General features: G+C 51.5%; 1 protein-coding gene across 1 annotated transcript; it reads right to left on the bottom strand.

Annotated features, from left to right (window-relative positions):
* Nucleotides 1–362: 362 nt before the first annotated feature.
* BATF (basic leucine zipper ATF-like transcription factor) lies at nt 363–1,048 on the bottom strand (the record flags this gene model as incomplete). Its single annotated transcript, XM_060180904.1, has 1 exon — nt 363–1,048. A coding segment is annotated over one exon (246 nt), but the record flags the coding sequence as incomplete, so codon positions are not given.
* Between the last annotated feature and the right edge of the window lie 18,248 nt (nt 1,049–19,296).

The raw sequence follows: 19,296 nt of genomic DNA, 5'->3' as shown, positions 1-19,296 counted from the left end.
TGGGTTCAAGCCCCGGGTCCCCACCTGCAGGGGGGAAGCTTCCTGAGCAGTGAAGCAGGTGTCTCTCTAGAGGAAAGAGAAAATGGCAGTCAGAAGTGGTGGAGCCAGGCAGGCACGGAGCCCCTGGTGATAACCCTGGCGGCAGAAATAAATAGGTAAGTAAACAAGTACATATAGCAAGACGCTGACCAGAATGAAGGTGCTCTGAGAAACAGCCAGCTCCCCAAGTGCAGGGACAAAGGGGAAGGGGGGTAGCAGGCCTTCCAGAACCTTCAGGGTTCTCTGAGCCAAAGCCCAAGAAAGGTCCCCCACCTCACCCCTCCGGGCAGGGTGACGAGGGACACTGGCTCTCCGAGCTGCTCTCGGTTCAGACTTTTATTTAGAAAAGTAGGCCCTCCTGTACCCTCCCTCGAGATGGGATGGTGCTTCCTGTCCCCCCCACCCCTTAGTACCCAGGTGGCGTGTTCCCCCTCCCCCAGGAGTCCCCAGGCAGCATGTTGCTGGGTTGCGGCTGCAGGTTGACAGTCCTTGCCACCCAGCAGTCAGAGGAGGAAGTGCGGGGAGTTGTGTAGCTGGTGGAAGGTGTGAGTGCTGGCTCCCCCCAGTGGTCACAGCTGGAAGCTCAGGGAGCCGTGTAGCTGGTGGAAGGTGTGAGCGCTGGCTTCCCCAGTGGTCACGGCTGGAAGTGCGGGGAGCCATGTAGCTGGTGCAAGACTGGGCGCTGGCTCCAACCAGTGGTCACATCTGGAGGCACGGGGAGCCGTGTAACTGGTGGAAGGCTGGGCGCTGGCTCCCCCAGTGGTCACGGCTGGAAGCGCGGGGAGCCGTGTGGCTGGTGGAAGGCGTGAGCGCTGTACAGGTCGGTGGCAGGGCCCAGAGCAGAGCACAGTGGCTCGTGATTGCTCAGCAGAGACGTGAAGTACTTCATCTCCTCCGTCAGCTGCTGGATCTCCTTGCGCAGTGCCGCGTTCTGCTTCTCCAGGTCCTCGCTCTCCTGGGGCGGTAAGGGAGGGTGGTCAGGGGTAGGGCTGGGGTGGTGGCGGCGGGGTCAGGGTGCCCTGCCAGGTCTGCCTGTCTGCCTGGAGGAGGAGGAACCGCCCCAGAGGACTTTGACACATGAGAGTGCTGCGTGCGTGCGTGTCTGCATGTGCCCCATGTGTGTTCAGCACACATGTTTACATGAATGCGTGTCATGTGCAGGTGTGTGATGGGAGGCACAAACACATGCACACATGCATCTAGGCCAACACATATGTGCACATGCAGGGTGCCCCCAGGCCAATACATGCATCACACACAGCACACACATGCATACAGGCATGTCCCACTGCATCCTGGTACGTGCACACAGGTGCTTTGCACCACGTGCGCTTAACTGGCTGCACTACCACCCAATTCCCTCTCCTTTTTTTATAATATGCCAGGGATGGAACCCTGGGCCTCACACATGCACCATGTGATGAGTGTGTGTGCGTCAGTGTGTGTGTGTGTGTGTGTGTGTGTGTGAGAGAGAGAGAGAGAGAGAGAGACTGGACCTTTGTGCAGGGGTGATTTCGCTGTTCCAGTCCTTTTTTTCATTCAAACAGAGACACAGAGAGGGAGAGACACCACACACACTCACACACACTTACACTCACACATTAACACACAGAAACTCACCTTTAAAAATACACATGGTATACACACACCTTTGTGGCTGGCTGGTACATGCAGCAAACACGTGTGCATGTGTGTCTGTGTGTCTGTGCACACTTGCCATGTGTGCGTAGCTGTGCCTGGTGTGCTGGCCTATCTGTTCACTCTGGGAAAGGTGGGGTCCCACAGCCCCACCTGCAGCACTGTTTGTGTGAACCCTGTCCCATGCGCTTCCTTGCAGGCTGTGTGGTGTCGTATGCTTTACATTGGCTTGTTCTAGCCCTCCCCCTCCAAGAGAATTGGATGAGTCCTGTTAATTTCGCGGGCCTGCTTGGCCCCGCCCCAAGGGACCCTGGGAGAGGGTTCCGGAGTCCGAGAGTTCCTGAGTTCCCCAGTGACAGAGTTCCTGAGTTCCTGAGTTCCTGAGTTCGAGAGTTTCAGGGTTACAGAGTAAGAGAGAGTGCCAGAGAGACAGAGTTCCTGAGTTCCTGAGTTCGAGAGAAAAGAGAGTTCCTGAGTTCGAGAGTTTCAGGGTTACAGAGTAAGAGAGAGTGCCAGAGAGACAGAGTTCCTGGGTTCCTGAGTTCCAGAGAAAAAGAGAGAGTGCTTGCGCCGCCGCAAAGAGACAGCAGAGTTCTGTTTGGTGATTAGTTTGTCTTAGTTTATGAATCGTTGTTCCTGAATAAAGAAATACAGCTTCCCTGCCCAGCCGTTGTCTCCGCGTCTCTGTTACCAGCCGTGAAGCAAGCCAGCCCGGCAAGAGCCTCCGAAATTTTAACAACAAATGGCGCCCACGTGGACCTGACCTGCGCATCTCTCAGATAAGTAAAGACAATTTGGCTACCTATGCACGATGGCCTTCTCTTCTGCTTGTGAAGAGATCTCCAAAGGCCTCTGCTCTTTCTTCACGAGACTGTTTTGCTGTTTCTGGAACATTTATCTCTGGACCACTCTGTGGTTTCCACTCGCTCGAGCGAACTCAGAACAGCCAGCGGGAAGAGCCAGCGGGCGGGAGGCAAGGCGCGGAGCTGCTGTTTCCACCTGGTCAAACAGCCAGCCAGCCAGCTGCGCCCAGACAACCCCGCGCACCGCGCCAGCAACCCCGCAGCCCCGCAGCCCGCAGGAGGCCTACGCCACCATGCAAGAGCCCGATGCCAGCACGCTAGAGCCCGATGCCAACATGCTGGAGCCCGATGCCAACATGCTGGAGCCTGAGGCCAACATGCTGGAGCCCGATGCCAACATGCTGGAGCCTGAGGCCAGCCCACAGGAGCCGGCTCTCCACCGCGTGGTGCAGGGCACTGGACGCTTGATCCCTCCACGCTGCTCGGCCACTGCGAACAGGGCAGCAGACATGGCAGGGCCATGGGGCAGGGCCGCGGCGTTCTATCATGGCCGCCACCCCTGGGCACCTAGGCTCACACCTTCTACAAAGATGGCCTGCCTGCCCTCTTTCTATGAATTCTGGAACCATCCCGGGCCTCCCGGACCCCCGGGCTCCCTGCCAAAACTGGGCACACGAGATCTCCAGCCGCCGGTCCGGTCTGAAGACAGACAAGCTGGAGTACGCAGAGACTTGTGCAGAGATCGCAACCTGCAATTCCTAGAAGTGGAGCTGCGCGGGAAGCCACCTCCGGATGGTGAACCCCCCCCCAACAACTAAGACAATATAGATTTAAATTCGTGTTTAAAATGACATGTCTTCGTAACAAAGGTTTCTCTCCTCGTGTATTAATGACTATGTTTATGTGTATGTTTAAAGTTTGGTAAACAGTAGCTTTAAGGCTAAATTCTTACTAGTCAAAGATAAATGAAAAAGGTTTTCAACGTAATTCTCATAAAGATAAAAATTAACTTACATTTAAAGTCTGAGGTAAAAATTAGTTAACAATCAATATATTTCAACTAAGTTGGTCTAAACAAAAGGTTAAATAGACTTGTTGATATGTAAAACACTACCTTCTCTATTAGAAATGGTAGATCGCACAATGGCTATGCTAATTATTCTCATGCCTGAGGTTTCCTCTCCGGCCCACACCTAGGGTGTGTCTCCATCTTGAATGGGTGTAACAAAAGGTTAAAAGACGTTGTTGATATGTAAAAGTCTCAAATTCCTTCTCTATTAGAAATGTTAGATCGTGCAGTAGATATGCTAATAACAAGTTTTGTTTCATAGTAAGTAAGTTGCAGCCAGCTGCCTTTGGGACCCTAGGCCGTTCCCCGCCCCCATGCAAATGCCCGTCGAGGCAAGTAGCCCCCCAGAGGCAAGAAATGTTTTTTTTTTCAGATATGGCCCCCTCAGGCCTTCCCTTGGCAACATGCTGGTTTTGGTTATATATGTTTCTGTTCACCCCACACCCTTGATACTATAGTCATTTAGTTAAAAAGAAAAGGGGGAATTGTCGTATGCTTTACATTGGCTTGTTCTAGCCCTCCCCCTCCAAGAGAATTGGATGAGTCCTGTTAATTTCGCGGGCCTGCTTGGCCCCGCCCCAAGGGACCCTGGGAGAGGGTTCCTGAGTTCCCCAGTGACAGAGTTCCTGAGTTCCGGAGTTCGAGAGTGCGAGAGTGCGAGAGTTTCAGAGTTCGAGAGTAAGAGAGAGGGTTCCTGAGTTCGAGATTGCCAGAGTTCCTGAGTTCCTGAGTTCGAGAGTTTCAGGGTTACAGAGTAAGAGAGAGTGCCAGAGAGACAGAGTTCCTGGGTTCCTGAGTTCCAGAGAAAAAGAGAGAGTGCTTGCGCCGCTGCAAAGAGACAGCAGAGTTCTGTTTGGTGATTAGTTTGTCTTAGTTTATGAATCGTTGTTCCTGAATAAAGAAATACAGCTTCCCTGCCCAGCCGTTGTCTCCGCGTCTCTGTTACCAGCCGTGAAGCAAGCCAGCCCGGCAAGAGCCTCCGAAATTTTAACAACAGTGTGGGCTGTCGAATGTGGGCCAGAGGGCTGAGGGCCTGAGAGAAGCTGCAAGGACACCTCTCCCCACACTGAGTGACACAACACCTCCTTCAAGTGTCCTCAGGCTTGCACTTGGTCTTGAGGAGCTGTCTGCAGCCCCCAGATTCTAGAATGTTCCAGGCCCTCGGGATTATAAGCGGCCCAGGTCACAGCAGTGTCCCTCTGCCCCTGCAGGGCTGCTGTCTGGACCTCTGGGGGCTTCCAGCGGCATCTGTCCCCACTGCTTGGGGGACATGCCAGTTGCGGCAGCTTGGCACTTGGGTGCAGTTACTGGGCACGGCTGAGTCAAGAGGCCCCTGAGCTGGCAGGTGAATGTCAACTAGAATACAACCAACAGACGCCCAGGGAAGCAGCCCTTCCAAGGTGAACTCAAGGTTCAAATTCCATGACTGCATTAAACTAATTTCTCATTTCTGCTTAATCACTGGTGTCCCTAGAGACAAAAGAAACATCACATGGGACTTGTAAATCAGGTGCATTTCAATTTTAAAAAACTAGCTAAAATGTAGGCTCTAGTTTAGTTTTCTAGTTCTGTTCTATTCAGGTCACCTAAACTTGCCACTAGAAGGCATTTGAGCTGTGTTTATTTTTCATTCATTTTATTTACATTTTCTGTTATTATTATTATTTGTCAGAGCCCTACTCAGCTCTGGCTGATGGTGGTGCTGAGGATTGAACCTGGGAACTCAGAGCCTCAGGTATTAAAGTCATTTTGTGTAACCACTTTGCTATCACCCCATCCCCAAATGGAACTTCTTAGAAATCCCATTCCAGCTTAGAAATCGAGGGATCTGAACTCAGTCAGTGTGAGGTCTGGGGCTGAGTTCTAGGAATTTAGATCTTTAGCCAGTGTCCTGGGTCACTGTAACAGTCAAATAAGTTTGGAAATACAGGTTAAGTGACTGCATTTGTTTTTAATGGTTTGGGTTAAGGTTATCTTTCTTTTCTCTCCCTCCTTTCCTTCTTTCTTCCTTTATTTTCTTTGTCCCTTCCTTCCTTCCTTCCTTTTTTCTTTTTTTTTTTAGATAGAGACAGAGGACAAGAGAGAGAAAACCCCACACCACAGCACCAAAACTTCCATCAACACCCCATGCGCCGCGTTTGAACCTGGGCCCTGCCCAAGGCACCACCCAGTGGACTATTTTCTTGTGAGCTGCCAGCCCAGTGCCTGTGCACTGGGAAGACAGATGTTTGGTGACTGAGTACTGGCAGAGTCACTGACACCAGAAAATGATTCAATCTGGTTGGCTTCAGGTTCCAGCTGTCAGGGGACGTGTGTTGCCTTAGAAGGAAGTCTGGGGAGTGGGGCTGAGGGCACCTGGGAGCCCCTTGTCCTTGACCCCTGGAGGCAAAGCAGTGAGGTCTAAACAGAGGGGTCCCTCATCTCTAGGGGGCCAGGTGGGCGTGTGCCAACTCCTGGCTGTTTCTAGCACATGCGGTCAGGGTGGGGGTGGGGAAGCCCCTCTTTCCCGAAAGCCAAGCTGGTGGGAGGGGGGTTGTTGCGGAGACGGGAACTGGAGGCCAGAGCCCCTCTTCTGGCCCTTCCCCTCGCATCCTCTGAGAGTTTCCACTGGTGACTTACTGTAATCTCAGAGCCTGGGCAAACCCCGGCAGAGGGCGTTGGGTGGCGGGCAGGGGCCAGGCTCTGACCTTCTCCACCCAGAGGCCTCAGCTTTCGGGAAGTGACAATGACAGCCACTTCCTCCCCTGGGCTTCCTCCCGGCTCTCCCCGCCCACCCGGGCTGCAGGGACCCCAAGATATCTCTCTGGAAGGGGGGTCTTAACCACTGCCACCTCGGAGCAGAGAGCAGTCAGCCATCACAAGGAGGAAGGCGGCTTCTGGTCCCTCCACCCCCAGCAGACACCCACCCCCCACTTAAGAGAAGGACTTCACTTCCTCCAATCTGGGGGTTCATCCCACCTCCTCCCCCCACCCCCCAAGTCCCTGCAGTGTCACTGCTCCTTCCAGACTGATCTTCCTCCAGGGGACAAGGGACACTGCCAGGAGTGGTGGGCGTGAGCAGGGCCCCGGGATATTTGCACCTGAGAGGTCGACCCTGAAGCCCAGCTCCAGGCCTGCTGAAGCCAGTGGTTAGAGGTCTCCAGGCCACTGGGTGGGTGATTCTTGGCTGTGCTCAGTCCTCACTAAGGAGCTCGGCTGTGCTCAGTCCTCACTAGGGAGCTCCCCAAACCCAAGCCAGCCACACCTGCCAGCTGGCTCTCCCTCTCTGTGTGCTTGTTTCCTTATTACATTGATTAAATCAATTACATTTTGATAGAGATAAAGAGCCAGAGAGAGAGAGAGAGAAAGAGAAAGAGTGAAAGATACCACAGCCTCAAAGCTCCCTCCAATGTGGTGGGGGCCGGGCTTGAACCCGGGTCATGCACGTGGCAAAGCAACGCACTGTTTAGGTGAGCTATTTCACTAGTTCATAGTTGCTTTGCTTTATTTTAATTTTTTAGTTTACTGTTTTATTTTTAAATATCTTATTTATTATTTATTTTAAAATATTTTATTTATTTTCTTATTATTGGATAGAAATTGAGAGGGGAGGGGGAGACAGAGAGGGAGAGAGACAGAGAGACACATGCAGCCCTGCTTCACCACTTGTGAAGCTTTCCCCCTGCAGGTGGGGACCAGGGGCTTGAACCTGGGTCCTTGTGCACTGTAATGTAAGCGCTTAACCAGGTGCGCCACTGCCTGGTTCCTATTTGTTTATCATGGATAGAGACAGAGACAAATTGAGAAGGAAGGGATAGAGAGGGGGAGACAGACAGAGAGACACCTGCAGCCCTGCTTCACCACTCGTAAAGTTTTCTCCTTGCAAGCAGGGGCTGGTGGCTCGAACCCAGCTCCTGTGTATTGTAACATGTGCGCTCAGCCAGGTGCCCCACCACCTGCCCTTAGGTGCTTTACTTTGTAGCACTGAGGTGGAGGCCTGGCAAACTAGCTCACTGGGCACTGCCCTCCAGGTGGGAGACCTTGACTGGAGCCAGCCCCATCCCGCCCCTTCATCTCTGTCTTTCTTTAATTAATTTATATTTTACTTATTGATTTATTTGATGGGACAGAAAGAAATGGAGAAGAAAGGGGAGATAGAGTGACGTCGGCAGCCCTGCATCACTGTTTGTGAAGTTTCTTCCCTTCAGGTGGGGACCGGGGCCCTGAACTCAGGTCCATTTTCATGGAAACCTGTATGTCTACCCAGCCCCCATCTCTCTGTCTTTATCTGAAAAACCAGCTTGGAGCAGTGAAGCCCCAGGAATGACAGGGAAAAACAAGCAAAGAGACAGAGAGAGAAGCAAAAACCAGGGGGGCAGGCGGTAGCACAGGGGATTAAGTGCACATGGCATGAAGCGCAAAGACTGGAGTAAAGATCTGGGTTCGAACCCCTGGCTCCCCACCTGCAGGGGGGTTGCTTCACAGGCGGTGAAGCAGGTCTGCAGGTGTCTGTCTTTCTCTCCCCCCACCTCAATTTCTCTTTTTCCTATCCAACAACAACAGCAGCAATAACAACAAGGGCTACAAAATAGAGCAGTGGAGTCATAGTGCAGGCACCAAGCCACAGAGATAACTCTGAAGGCAAAGAGGGAGAGAGAGAGGGAGAGGGAAAGGGAGCAGGAGAGGGAGGGGGAGGGAAGGGGAGGGGGAGGGGAGGGGGAGAGGGAGAGGGGAAGGGGAGGGAGAGGGAGGGGGAGAGGAGGAAGAGGGAGAGGGAAAGGGAGCAGGAGAGGGAGGGGGAGGGGAGGGGGAGGGGAGAGGAGGAAGAGGGAGAGGGAAAGGGAGCAGGAGAGGGAGAGGGGGAGGGGAGGGGAGGGGGAGGGGAGGGGGAGGGGAGGGGGGAGAGGGCGAGGGAGAGGAGGGGTGGAAAGAAATATAAACCAGGAAGACAGAACCAAAATAAAGATCCTGGGGAGCCTCAGCCACACCTGGGGACAGGTGCTCTCAGCAGTGCTGGCGGTGGGCTCGCTCACGCCGGGTGGACGCACAGACAGGCAGAGTAAATCTATAGAAGGCAAGTTTTTCTTTTTTTCTTTTTTCTTTCCCCAGAGCCCTGCTCAGCCCCGCTTTGGTTGATGGTGGTGCTGGGGATTGAACCTGGGACCTCAGAGCCTCAGGCAGGAGAGTCTCTTGGCGGGACTATGATGCTGTCTCCCTGTCCAGAAAGAGCCCACTGGCAGAGTGCACTGCTTTGCCCTGTGAGCAACCCAGGTGCCAGCCCAGCCCCCACCTCACTGGAGACAGAGAGGCAGAGACAGAGACAGAGAGGCAGAGACAGAGACAGAGAGGCAGAGACAGAGAGGCAGAGACAGAGAGGCAGAGACAGAGAGGCAGAGACAGAGACAGAGAGGCAGAGACAGAGACAGAGAGGCAGAGACAGAGACAGAGAGGCAGAGACATAGAGTCAGAGACAGAGAGGGAGAGACAGAGAGGCAGAGGCAGAGGCTATAGCACCAAAGCTCTCTTCTTGAACTTCTTCTTTCTCTCTCTTTTTTATATTTATTTATTCATTCCTTTGTGTTGCCCTTGTTGTTTTATTGTTGTATTGTTGGATAGGACAGAGAGAAATGGAGAGAGGAGGGGAAGACAGAGAGGGGGAGAGAAAGACAGACACCTGCAGACCTGCTTCATCGCCTGTGAAGCAACCACCTGCAGGTGGGGAGCCGGGGGCACAAACCGGGATCCTTACGCAGGTCCTTGCTTTGCACCACCTGCACTTAACCCGCTGGGCTACCGCCCGACTCCCTTCTCTCTCTTGAACGTGGTTCTCACCCAGGGCAAAGCAGCGCTCTGTCTGGGTGAGCTATCTAGCAGGCCCCACTGAATTGATTTTAAAAGATTAAAACCTACTAGGAGCTGTTCGGAGCCCACACTGATCGTGTCATCTCCTGCCCGATACGCTATCACATGTTACGCTTACTGCATTTCATCTCTGCCACACAGCCCTGCGCGGTGGTAATATCTTCACCAGGCTGGCTGGTCGCTCAGGTTTGAGCCCTGAACTGTTGCTGCCTGGGAGCAGTGGGGAGCATCCCCATCTGTCCGGGGGTGTGGGAACATTCTGGGAAATTCCCTGCTGGAGGGGTCACTCCTGGAGGCCTGCCTGGAGGGGAATCCCCACGCAGGTCCCTTCCCCTCGGGGAGCAGGCTGGACCCGGGCAAGGGCAGGGCTGACCCCAGTGCCGGGCACTGCCACCAGGGCTGAATCCTCCCTCTGGGGGCTCCGCTGCCCGACCCCCAGCAGTCCCAGTGATGGGTGACCTTTCACTCCCTCCCACACTGAAGTGGGAGTCGCCCTCAGCTCTGCTGTCAGCAGCAGCCCCCTCCCACCCACCAGATGCAGAAGTGGGGCAGGGAGGGGGGCTCATTCACTCGCCCCCAGCTCCTCCTCCCGCCTTCAGGGTCTCTGCTGGGCTGTGTGATTCTGAGGAACCAGCCTCCAGGCTGAGGCTCTGGGCTCACAGCTCTTCCTTCTTCCTATCAACAGACCCAAAGCCACATCAGTGGTGTTCTGAGGTGCTGCTGAGAGCTGCCCCCCATGACACCCCGTCCCTGGGGGAGGGACTCCAGCCCCAACCCCAAGTCTTTCCCAGGCTTCATCCAGAGGGTGGGAGAGAACGGCCCCAGGCGAGGGAGCAGAGGGCTGAGCCGCCTCACCTCCACCTCCACCAGCAGCCTGTCCACTGCAGTTCCTCACGAATGGACAAGAACTGTGGCTTCTTGATTTTCCCCTGAGGGAGTTCCTCACTAGCAAAAGCCTGTTGGGACCATCAGAAGCTAACGACTGCTGTGAGCAAACTACACAGCTGACGTCCTTGTTGTGCTCCTCGTTTATTCTGCTATTTTATGTCTCCTCACGTCACTAGCACTCTTTGTTAAAGCAATTTCATTCCTTTAAAAAATATTTTATTGGGGCCGGGCGGTGGCACACTGGGTTGAGCGCACATGCTACAGTGCACAAGGACCCAGGTTCAAGCCCCCAGTCTCCACCTGCGGGGAGAAAGCTTTGCAAGTGGTGAAGCAGGGCTGCAGGTGTCTCTCTGTCTCTCTCCCTCTCTATCACCCCCTTCACTCTTGATTTCTGGCTGTCTCTATCCAGTAAATAAAATAAAGGTAATAAAAAATTAAAAATTAATCTTATTTATTTATTTTTATAAAGAGAGGTACAGGGAGAGAGAGAGACAGAGACAGAGACCAGAGCCCTGCTCAGCTCTGGCTGATGGTGGTGCTGGGGATTGAACTTGAGACCTCAGAGCCTCAGGCATGACAGGCTTTTTTGCAGGGCCATTATGCTATCTCCCAGCCCCAAATATAATTTCTTTTTCTTTTCTCACTCTTTATATCTAGGGTACTTCTCAGCTCTGGCTGATGGTGGTGCTTGGGATTGAACTGGGACCTCAGATCCTTGGGCAGGAGAACTTTCTTACAGAACCACAGCACTGTCTCCCTAGCCCAACAATTCCATCTTTTTAAGGTTTTCATTTTATTTCATTTGTCTATTTTTTTAATTATCTTTATTTATTGGATATAGACAGCCAGACACTAAGAGGGAGGGGGAGACAGAGAGGAAGAGAGACACCTACAGCCCTGCTTCACCACTCACAAAGCTTTCCCCCCTGCAGGTGGGGACTGGGGGCTTGAACCTGGGTTCCTGTGCACTGTAACATGTGCGCTCAGCCAGGTGTGCCACCACCCGGCCCCTGGTCTCACTCTTGGGTAGTTACACAACCAGCCGGGCACCTGCTCACACCCCCTTGCTGATACCTTGTCCCCTTGGCGGGGGCACTGCCTGTGGGGGCGGGAACTGACATGGTTTCCCTCACTGATCAGGACAGTGTCCACATAATAGTTGCTCAGCCAATCCCTCTTGCAGCTGCTGCCTTGAGATCCACACTCACTCAGCAAGATGTGAGAGCAGATGCAGGTGGGGACGGGTGCTGGCTAGGGACACCCCGGGGGTCTGTCTGTGCAGGGCCCGGAACAGTTCCCGTGGGGTGACTCTAGGACAGCTGACAGAGGAGCATCAGAGACTCATTTTTCCTTTTCAACTCTCAGGTCAGTAGAGGCCAGGTGGTGGCACACGTGGTTGAGCACGGACCCAGGTTCAAGGCCCCGACCCCCACCTGCAAGGGGGAAGCTTCAGGAGAAGCGGAACAGTGTTGCAGGTGTCACTCTCCTCTTCTGTCTCCATTTCTCTGCCTCTATCCAAAAATAAAAGAAAAAGATCCAAGTCAAACCCCTGCCAGCAACTGTTCTGACTCCCAGAAGGGGAGCAACAGCATCGTATGGCTCTGAAATCCTTAAGCTCTGTGTGGAATTCCCTTCCTTTTGGACTTCCTTCCCCAGTTACGTAAAGCAAAGAGCAAAGAGACAAGCCAGTGAACCCCATTCTTAAAGATCTGATGATCAATCATGGCCCGAGAGGTGGTGCAGTGGTTAGAGCTTTGGCTCTCGGAGCATGAGGTCCCGAGTTCGATCCTTAGCATTGCATGTGCCAGGTCCACTCTCATATTAATAAACAAAGAAAATCTTTAAAAAAAAAAGAGTGAACAATAAGAAAGATAGGCATATGTTTCACAGATGCTAACAGACTTAGCTGGTCTCTTGATTTTCAGAAAAAAAAAAAATCCCTGTCCTTGAAGAAACACACCAACCTGACCTCTCCCTAGTGCAGAATGAAATGAAAGGGTAACTAACTGCCTTCTGTCTCTACCATCAGCTTCATCAAACTCTCCAACAGCCCAGAGACGCTGTGGCTTCCTAGGGCAGTAGCTCATGACACCCTCAGCCTGGCTCCTACTTCTCCAACACCGGGTCTTTGCGCCTGGGCTCCACCTCACAACCCACCCACCTACCTTTCCAGATCTTTCTCTGACCCGTGTGTCACGTCACGTGTGTCGGAACCTCAGAGAACTCTTCCCTGGTCTCTGTCACACATCCATCCCATTGTATCGGGCATACACCTCAGACTAGATGATGGATAGATAGATAGATAGATAGATAGATAGATAGATAGATAGATAAGATAGATATATGATAGATATATGATAGATAGATAGATAGATAGATAGATAGATACATAGATACATAGATACATAGATAGATAGATACTGAGACCTGCAGCCCGGCTTCACCACTTGTGAAGCACCCCCCCACCCCCCGCTAGCAGGTACGGAGAGAGGCTCGAACCCGGATCAGCCAGGTGCACTGTCACCCGACGCCTGGCTTTCTGTCTCCTCCTCACCCACTGCCAACAGACACGAAGCTTCCAGACCCACACTCACAGCGCAGGCACAGTATCTGTTTCCCAACTTGCTCACGCCCACGGAGTTGGTGTTTTCAGAGCTGTGCCATCGAGTTGCTTATGAGTTATTTAGAACATTGAAAACGCCTCCCTTTTCAACAGCATTGTGGAAAACCTCCCGACACACCCTGGGGTCTGTCCAGCTCTCTCAGGATAAGACCCCTAGGTGCAAGATTACCAGCCGAAAGGGAGAATGTAGGGTCACGTTCAATGCCAGCGCTGCATGGTTCAAGGTCAGTGCGGGGTGGGGGCTAGCTCACCTGGAGGGGCACGCTGTACAGTGCTCCAGGCCCCAGCTCCAGCGCAGGTACCACATGGCACCTTGGTAATGTCATGGATGCTGGAGCCATGCTCTGGTGCCCCCCTCTGTCTCCTCTGCTAAGAAAAACACTGAAATCATTTTATTGGGGCGATTAATGGTTCACGGCACAGTTGTTGCCACTTGGATATGATTTCTCATTTCTCAGTGGCAGGTACCTGCCAGACACCCTCACCCCAGCCAGGCCCTTCCCTCCATCATGCCTCAGCACCCCCAGAGCCCCCCCAACCCCCTCCCCACCCTCCTTCCCCAGAGTCCTTTGCTTTGGTGCAAAATGTACAGTTATGTTCATGGCAGCACAATAGGTAAGCAAATATATTATTATTATTATATTATTATTGAATCAGACCTGAGAAGAAGCTCACTGTTATCACACATCCTGAGTGAATTCCTTCCCTGGTACCATATTACAAGAAAGAAAAAAGAAAGAAAGAAAGAAAGAAAGAAAGAAAGAAAGAAAGGAAGGAAGGATGGAAGGATGGAAGGATGGAAGGAAGGAAGGAAGGACAATGCCGTCAGTCATGAGCACGCCAGCCCAGCCTCAACTCTGCATCCAGATGTCATGATTTAAAATCACTTGTTCTTTTTTCTTTTAAGAGTTAATTTATTTATTAATGAAAAAGGAGGAGAGAAAGACCCAGACATCACTCTGGTACATGTGCTGCCAGGGATTGAACTCAGGACCTCACACTTGAGAATCCAGTACTTTATCCACTGCGCTACCTCCCGGACCACTAAAATCGCTTGTTTCGTTAATGTGCATCTTAAGGAATTTTTTTTTCCCCTCCACCTGCTCAGCTCTGGCTGATGGTGCCAGGGGTTGAAACTGGGACCTCGGAGCCTAGGCAGGAGAGTCTCTGGCATAACCATTATGCTGGCTACTCAGCCCAAAGACTTCTGCATTTCATCTTAGGCCTTAAGTACTCAGTACTAAGTACTCAGAGGCAGCGCCAGCCTTCCCAGCCACGGGCATACCCGGCAGAGGTCAGCAGAGGCTCTGGGTTGTGACGGCAGAGGGTGAGATGGGCGCTGATGGCAGGAGGGGGCTGTGTGCTTTGAAGTGTTCACACGGCCCCCGCGGGCCCCCAGCAGCGGCTTACCCAGCTCACAGCCTGAAAGGCAGAGAAATCCTCAGGGTATCGCTTTCACAGCCTGAGAGAACATCATTCTCGTAGGAAAAATGCTAATGAGCTTTCTGTTTGCAACCTCTGCCCACTGAGCCCCAGGGCTTGGTGCTTCTCCCTGCAGGGCTGCTCCTGCCCATAGAGGCTCAGTACCCACAGCCCGGGAAACAGGGCTCCAGGCTCATCTCCAGCACTGCCGAAGCCAGGGCTGCCAGGCTGGCCTCTCTCCTCTCTGCCTCATGTGAGACTTCTTTCTCTCCTTTCCTTTAGCTCCCTCTCTTTCTCGCTCTCTGCCTGTCTTCCTTTTTCTCTCCCTCATTCCCTTTCACCTTCCCTCCCTTTCTCCCACTCTCTCTCCCTTGCTCCCTCTCTCTCTCCTTCCCTCCCTCTCTCCCTCCCATCTCTCTGTCTTTCATTTTCTCTCTCATTCCCCTTCTTTCTCCTTTCTCCCCCTCTCCCTCTTTTTCTCCCGCCCCCTCTCCTTTCCTCTCTCTCTTCCCTGCCTTCCTCTCTCTTCCTCTCCCTCACCCTCTCTCTCCCCTCCCATCCTAGCACTCCCCCTGCCCATTGAAATTCTCTCTCACTTATACAACAAATAAAACCTTACAAGAAGAGAAAAAGTAAATTAAGACTATTAAAGCTACGTCTGTTTGATATGGCTGCGAAGACACATGCAGAGCGGGCCACCAGAACTTGGCACCTGAGACCTGGAATCTGGGTTGGCTAGAAAGTCTCTAGAAACTGCAGTTGGTGCTGACAGGAGCTGGCATCCTTCAAGCAGTGGCCCCTGGGTGTCACATCTCCCATGCTACCCATACGCTCTTCTTCCCAAATCAACGTTACTTAGTTTCTAAATTCTGATCTTTAAAAAAAAAAAAAGTAAGAAAAGTCTGCATTTGTCATGCATCTGAAAGACATATAAGGATTGGAAGTAAAAGATGAATTATTCACAATTCAACGCCTCAGAAACACCCCCTGCCCTAGCACTTTGGACAAGAACCTTCAAGACGTCTATTTCTGTGGTCAAATCTACATACTGAGAAAGAGAGAGAGAAGAGTTGAGAGAGGGGTAGAGAGACAGAGTTTCAGTCAGGATTATACTTCACACTCTTTGTTTTATTATTATTATTTATATTTATTTATTTTCCCTTTTGTTGCCTTGTTTTTTTTTTTGCCTCCAGGGTTATTGTTGGAGCTTGGTGGCTGCACCATGAATCCACTGCTCCTGGAGGCCATTTTTTTCCCCTTTTGTTGCCCTTGTGGTTATTATTGTTGTTGTTGATGTCATCATTGTTAGATAAGACAGAAGAGCTGGAGAGAGGAGGGGAAGACAGAGAGGGGGAGAGAAAGACAGACACCTACAGACCTGCTTCACTGCTTGTGAAGCGACTCCCCTGCAGGTGGAGAGCCAGGGGCTCAAACAGGGATCTTTGCGCCAGTCCTTGCACTTCGCGCCAGGTGCACTTAACCCACTGTGCTACTGCCTGACTTCCACTCCACACTCTTTGTAACTGTGTTTTTGTTTGTTTTTTGCTGCCAGTAAAAGGTATGAAAAGCTCTCCAAGTTGACACAGGCAGGTCTACAGAGGCCTTCCCTAACACCAGCAGAAGACTCTGTTATGTGTGGCTGGGTGGTGGCGCACCTGGCTTAGCGCACCAGCGACCATGCTCAAAGACCCAGGTTCAAGCCTCCTTTCCCCACCTGCAGTGGGGGAAGCTTTACGAGCGGTGGAGCAGGGCTGCAGATGTCTACTTCTCTCTCCCTCTCTGTCCCCCTTCCCCTCTCAATTTCTCTCTGTCTCTATAAAAATATATTTAAAAAACCAAAAAAGTAAAAAAAAAAGTTGTGTTAAAATAAAAGATTCTTTTCCTGACTGCATTGTCATATGCTGACTAGGTCCTATCTGACACTCTCCCATTTTATTCTATTGAGAAAGTGTCTATGGCTCAGAAACCGTAATGAGCAGAGATATTTTCCCCAGACTCTTCATTAGAGAGAGAGAGATGCCAAATCCTTGGAATTCCCTCCAGCACCATAACATTCCCATGTGGCACTGGGGCTCAGACCTGGGCATGCGCTCTACCTAGTGAGCCTTCCCTCCAGCCCCCTTTATCAGAAGTCAAGCTGCTCATGCGCCTGTCACATGTCCGTCCATGGCAGCCACCAAGCTCCAGCTTTGGGGTTTTCAATCCCATCCTCCAGGCCCAGCTCTAAGCTCCTATCTCCTCCTCCTCTTTCTTCTTCCTCTTTCACTCTCCCTCTCCTCTCCCTCTCCTTCTCCCTCTCCCCCCCCCCCTCTTGTCTCCAGGGTTATCTCTGGGGCTCGGTGCTGGCACTACAAATCCACTGCTCCTGGTGGCCATTTTTCCCCCATTTTATTGGATAGGACAGAGAGAGATTGAGAGAGAGGAGGGAAGACAGAGAGTAAGAGAGGAGGCCAGGCAATGGTGCACCTGGTTAAGCACACACATTACAGTGTGCAAGGATGTAGGTTCAAGTCCCTGGTCCTCACCTGCAGGGGGAAAGCTTCATGAAGCTAAAGCAGGGCTGCAGGTGTCTCTCTGTCTCTCTCCCTCTCCACTCTCAAATTCTATCTGTCTCTATCCAATAACAAATGAATAAAAATACTAAAAAGGGGCTGGGTGGTGGTGCACCTGGTTGAGCACACATGTTACTATGCACAAGGAACCAGGTTCAAGCCCTCAGTCCCCACCTGCAGGGGGAAAGCTTTGTGAGTGGTGGAGCAGGGCTGCAAGTGTCTTTCTGTCTCTCTCCCTATCTCCACCTCCCTTCTCAATTTATAGCTATCTCTATCCAATAAATAAAAATAATTTAAAAAATCTTCAAAAAGGGAGTCGGGCAGTAGTGCAGCAGGTTAAGCGCACATGGCAAAAAGTGCAAGGATCATGTAAGATCCCGGTTCGAGCCCCCGGCTCCCCACCTGCAGGGGAGTCGCTTCACAAGTGGTGAAGCAGGTCTGCAGGTGTCTATCTTTCTCTCCCCCTTTCTGTCTTCCCCTCCTCTCTCCATTTCTCTCTGTCCTATCAACAACGATAACATCAATAACAACAATAATAACTACAATAATAAAACAACAAGGGCAACAAAAGGAAATAAATAAATATTTAAATATAAATATATATATAATGTGATTAGAAAAAAAGACATTCAGACTCTATTAAAAGACCAAATAAATACATCAAGTACCTCTTTCCTGACTAGTCCTACATTTCAGAAAGAAGGAAACTGCAATTTTTTTAGTTTGTTTTACTTTTTTTTTTACCAGAGCCCTGCTCAGCTCTGGCTTAATGGTGGTGTGGGGAATTGAACTTGGGACTTTAGAGCCTCACTCATGAGAGTCTCTTTGCATATCCATTATGCTGTCTTCTCCGGCCCCTGTAATCATCTATATTTTTAGCAACCTATTTAACTATTTTTTCAAGAGTCCTGCTAGGCTCTCACTGATGGTGGTTCTGGGGTTGGACCTGAGACCTTGGAGCCTCAAACATGGAAATCATTTTGCCTAACCATTATGCTAAGTGTGTGCGATTTTAACTCCCTGAGATGACCTTCCGTTTTGTTTTTATCCAGCCTTGGAAAGAGAGAAAGAAGACAGGGAGGGGGAGACATTACAGCACCACTGAGCACTTGAATCTGGGTGTGAACATGGCTGTCTGTGCGCACAGATCATTCTTTCTCCCTCTCTTCCGTCCTCCTCTCCCTCTGCTCTTAATCCCCCCGCCTCTCCCTCCATCCCCCCTTTCATCTTCCCTCCGTCTCCCCCTCTCAACTAAAGACAATCATACAAACAAACTACATGCCGTTCCTTGACTTCCTTCACCCACGAGCTCAGAAGCCAGACCATTTATCTTTTCAGACCAGTCGTTTAGATTTAACTCTCTATGGCAACGGCTTCATGCCATTTTGTGAGTAGAGCAACTGTGAGTCAGTGACTTAGCTTCTCACTAGTGGGTATGCCGTTTATTTCCTGCCTTTCCTAGAGCAAGCAGTTCACTGTGACTGTCTCTCCCTGTCCCTCTCTGGGTGAACAGAGTGTGTGTGCCTGTGGAGGTCGAGGTCACAGGTATGTGCAGGGGGTGGACTTGGCCAGTTGCCTATTCTACTCCATTCCTATCCTATCCTGCCCTGCCCTGCCCTATCCTATCCTAGTCTATTTTTGGATAGAGATAGAGAGAAATTGAAAGGGGAGGGAGAGATAGAGGAGAGAGACAGAGAGACACCTGCAGCCCTGCTTCACTGCTCTTGAAGCTTACCGAGTCTCAAACCTGGGTCCTTGTGCCCTGTGATGTGTACGCTCAACCAAATACTCAGTGTGTACAAATTGGGGTCTGCCTGACCCGTGGTCTAAACTGCTTGGCAGGGAGCTGGCAGCACAGGGCATACTTCTCAGCCGGGGGGGCCTCTGCCAAGCTGTCAGGGGACTTAGTGCCACCATGCCATTCCCCTGACTGAGGACGCTGTAGAAATGTCCCCCTACTTATCGCCCTTTCTTCTTCTTCCTCTCTTCCTTCTTTCTATGTATTGCTGACTCACTTCACGTTTCTGTCACCCATTTTCTAGTCACAGAAGTTTCCCTATATTAAGAAAATAGGCCCTTGGTGGTTGGGGGGGTTCTCATTCATGCTGTAAAAAAAAAGTCCGTCCTGTCATTTGCCTTTTATTTTTGCATAGAGCAGTTTGAGCAGCAGAATCTTACTTTTCATATGCAGAGAGGGTGACCATTCATCTTTTCTTTAAAAAAAAATCTACCTAACTACTGACAGAACAGAGAGAAATGGAGAGGGGAGGGGGAGACAGTGAGGAGGAGAGACAGAGAGACACCGGCAGCCCTGCTTCACTGCTCATGAAGCTTCCCCCCCCCCCGCAGGTGGGGATCAGGGCTTGAACCCAGGTCCTTGTGCGCTGTAGTGTGTGTGCTTAACTAGGTGCGCCACTGTCT

The sequence above is a fragment of the Erinaceus europaeus genome, chromosome 22 (assembly GCF_950295315.1).
Source record: "Erinaceus europaeus chromosome 22, mEriEur2.1, whole genome shotgun sequence".
Lineage (NCBI taxonomy): Eukaryota > Metazoa > Chordata > Mammalia > Eulipotyphla > Erinaceidae > Erinaceus > Erinaceus europaeus.
The sequence above is the reverse complement of the archived record's forward strand: the minus strand, read 5'-3'. Positions and strand labels throughout refer to the sequence as shown.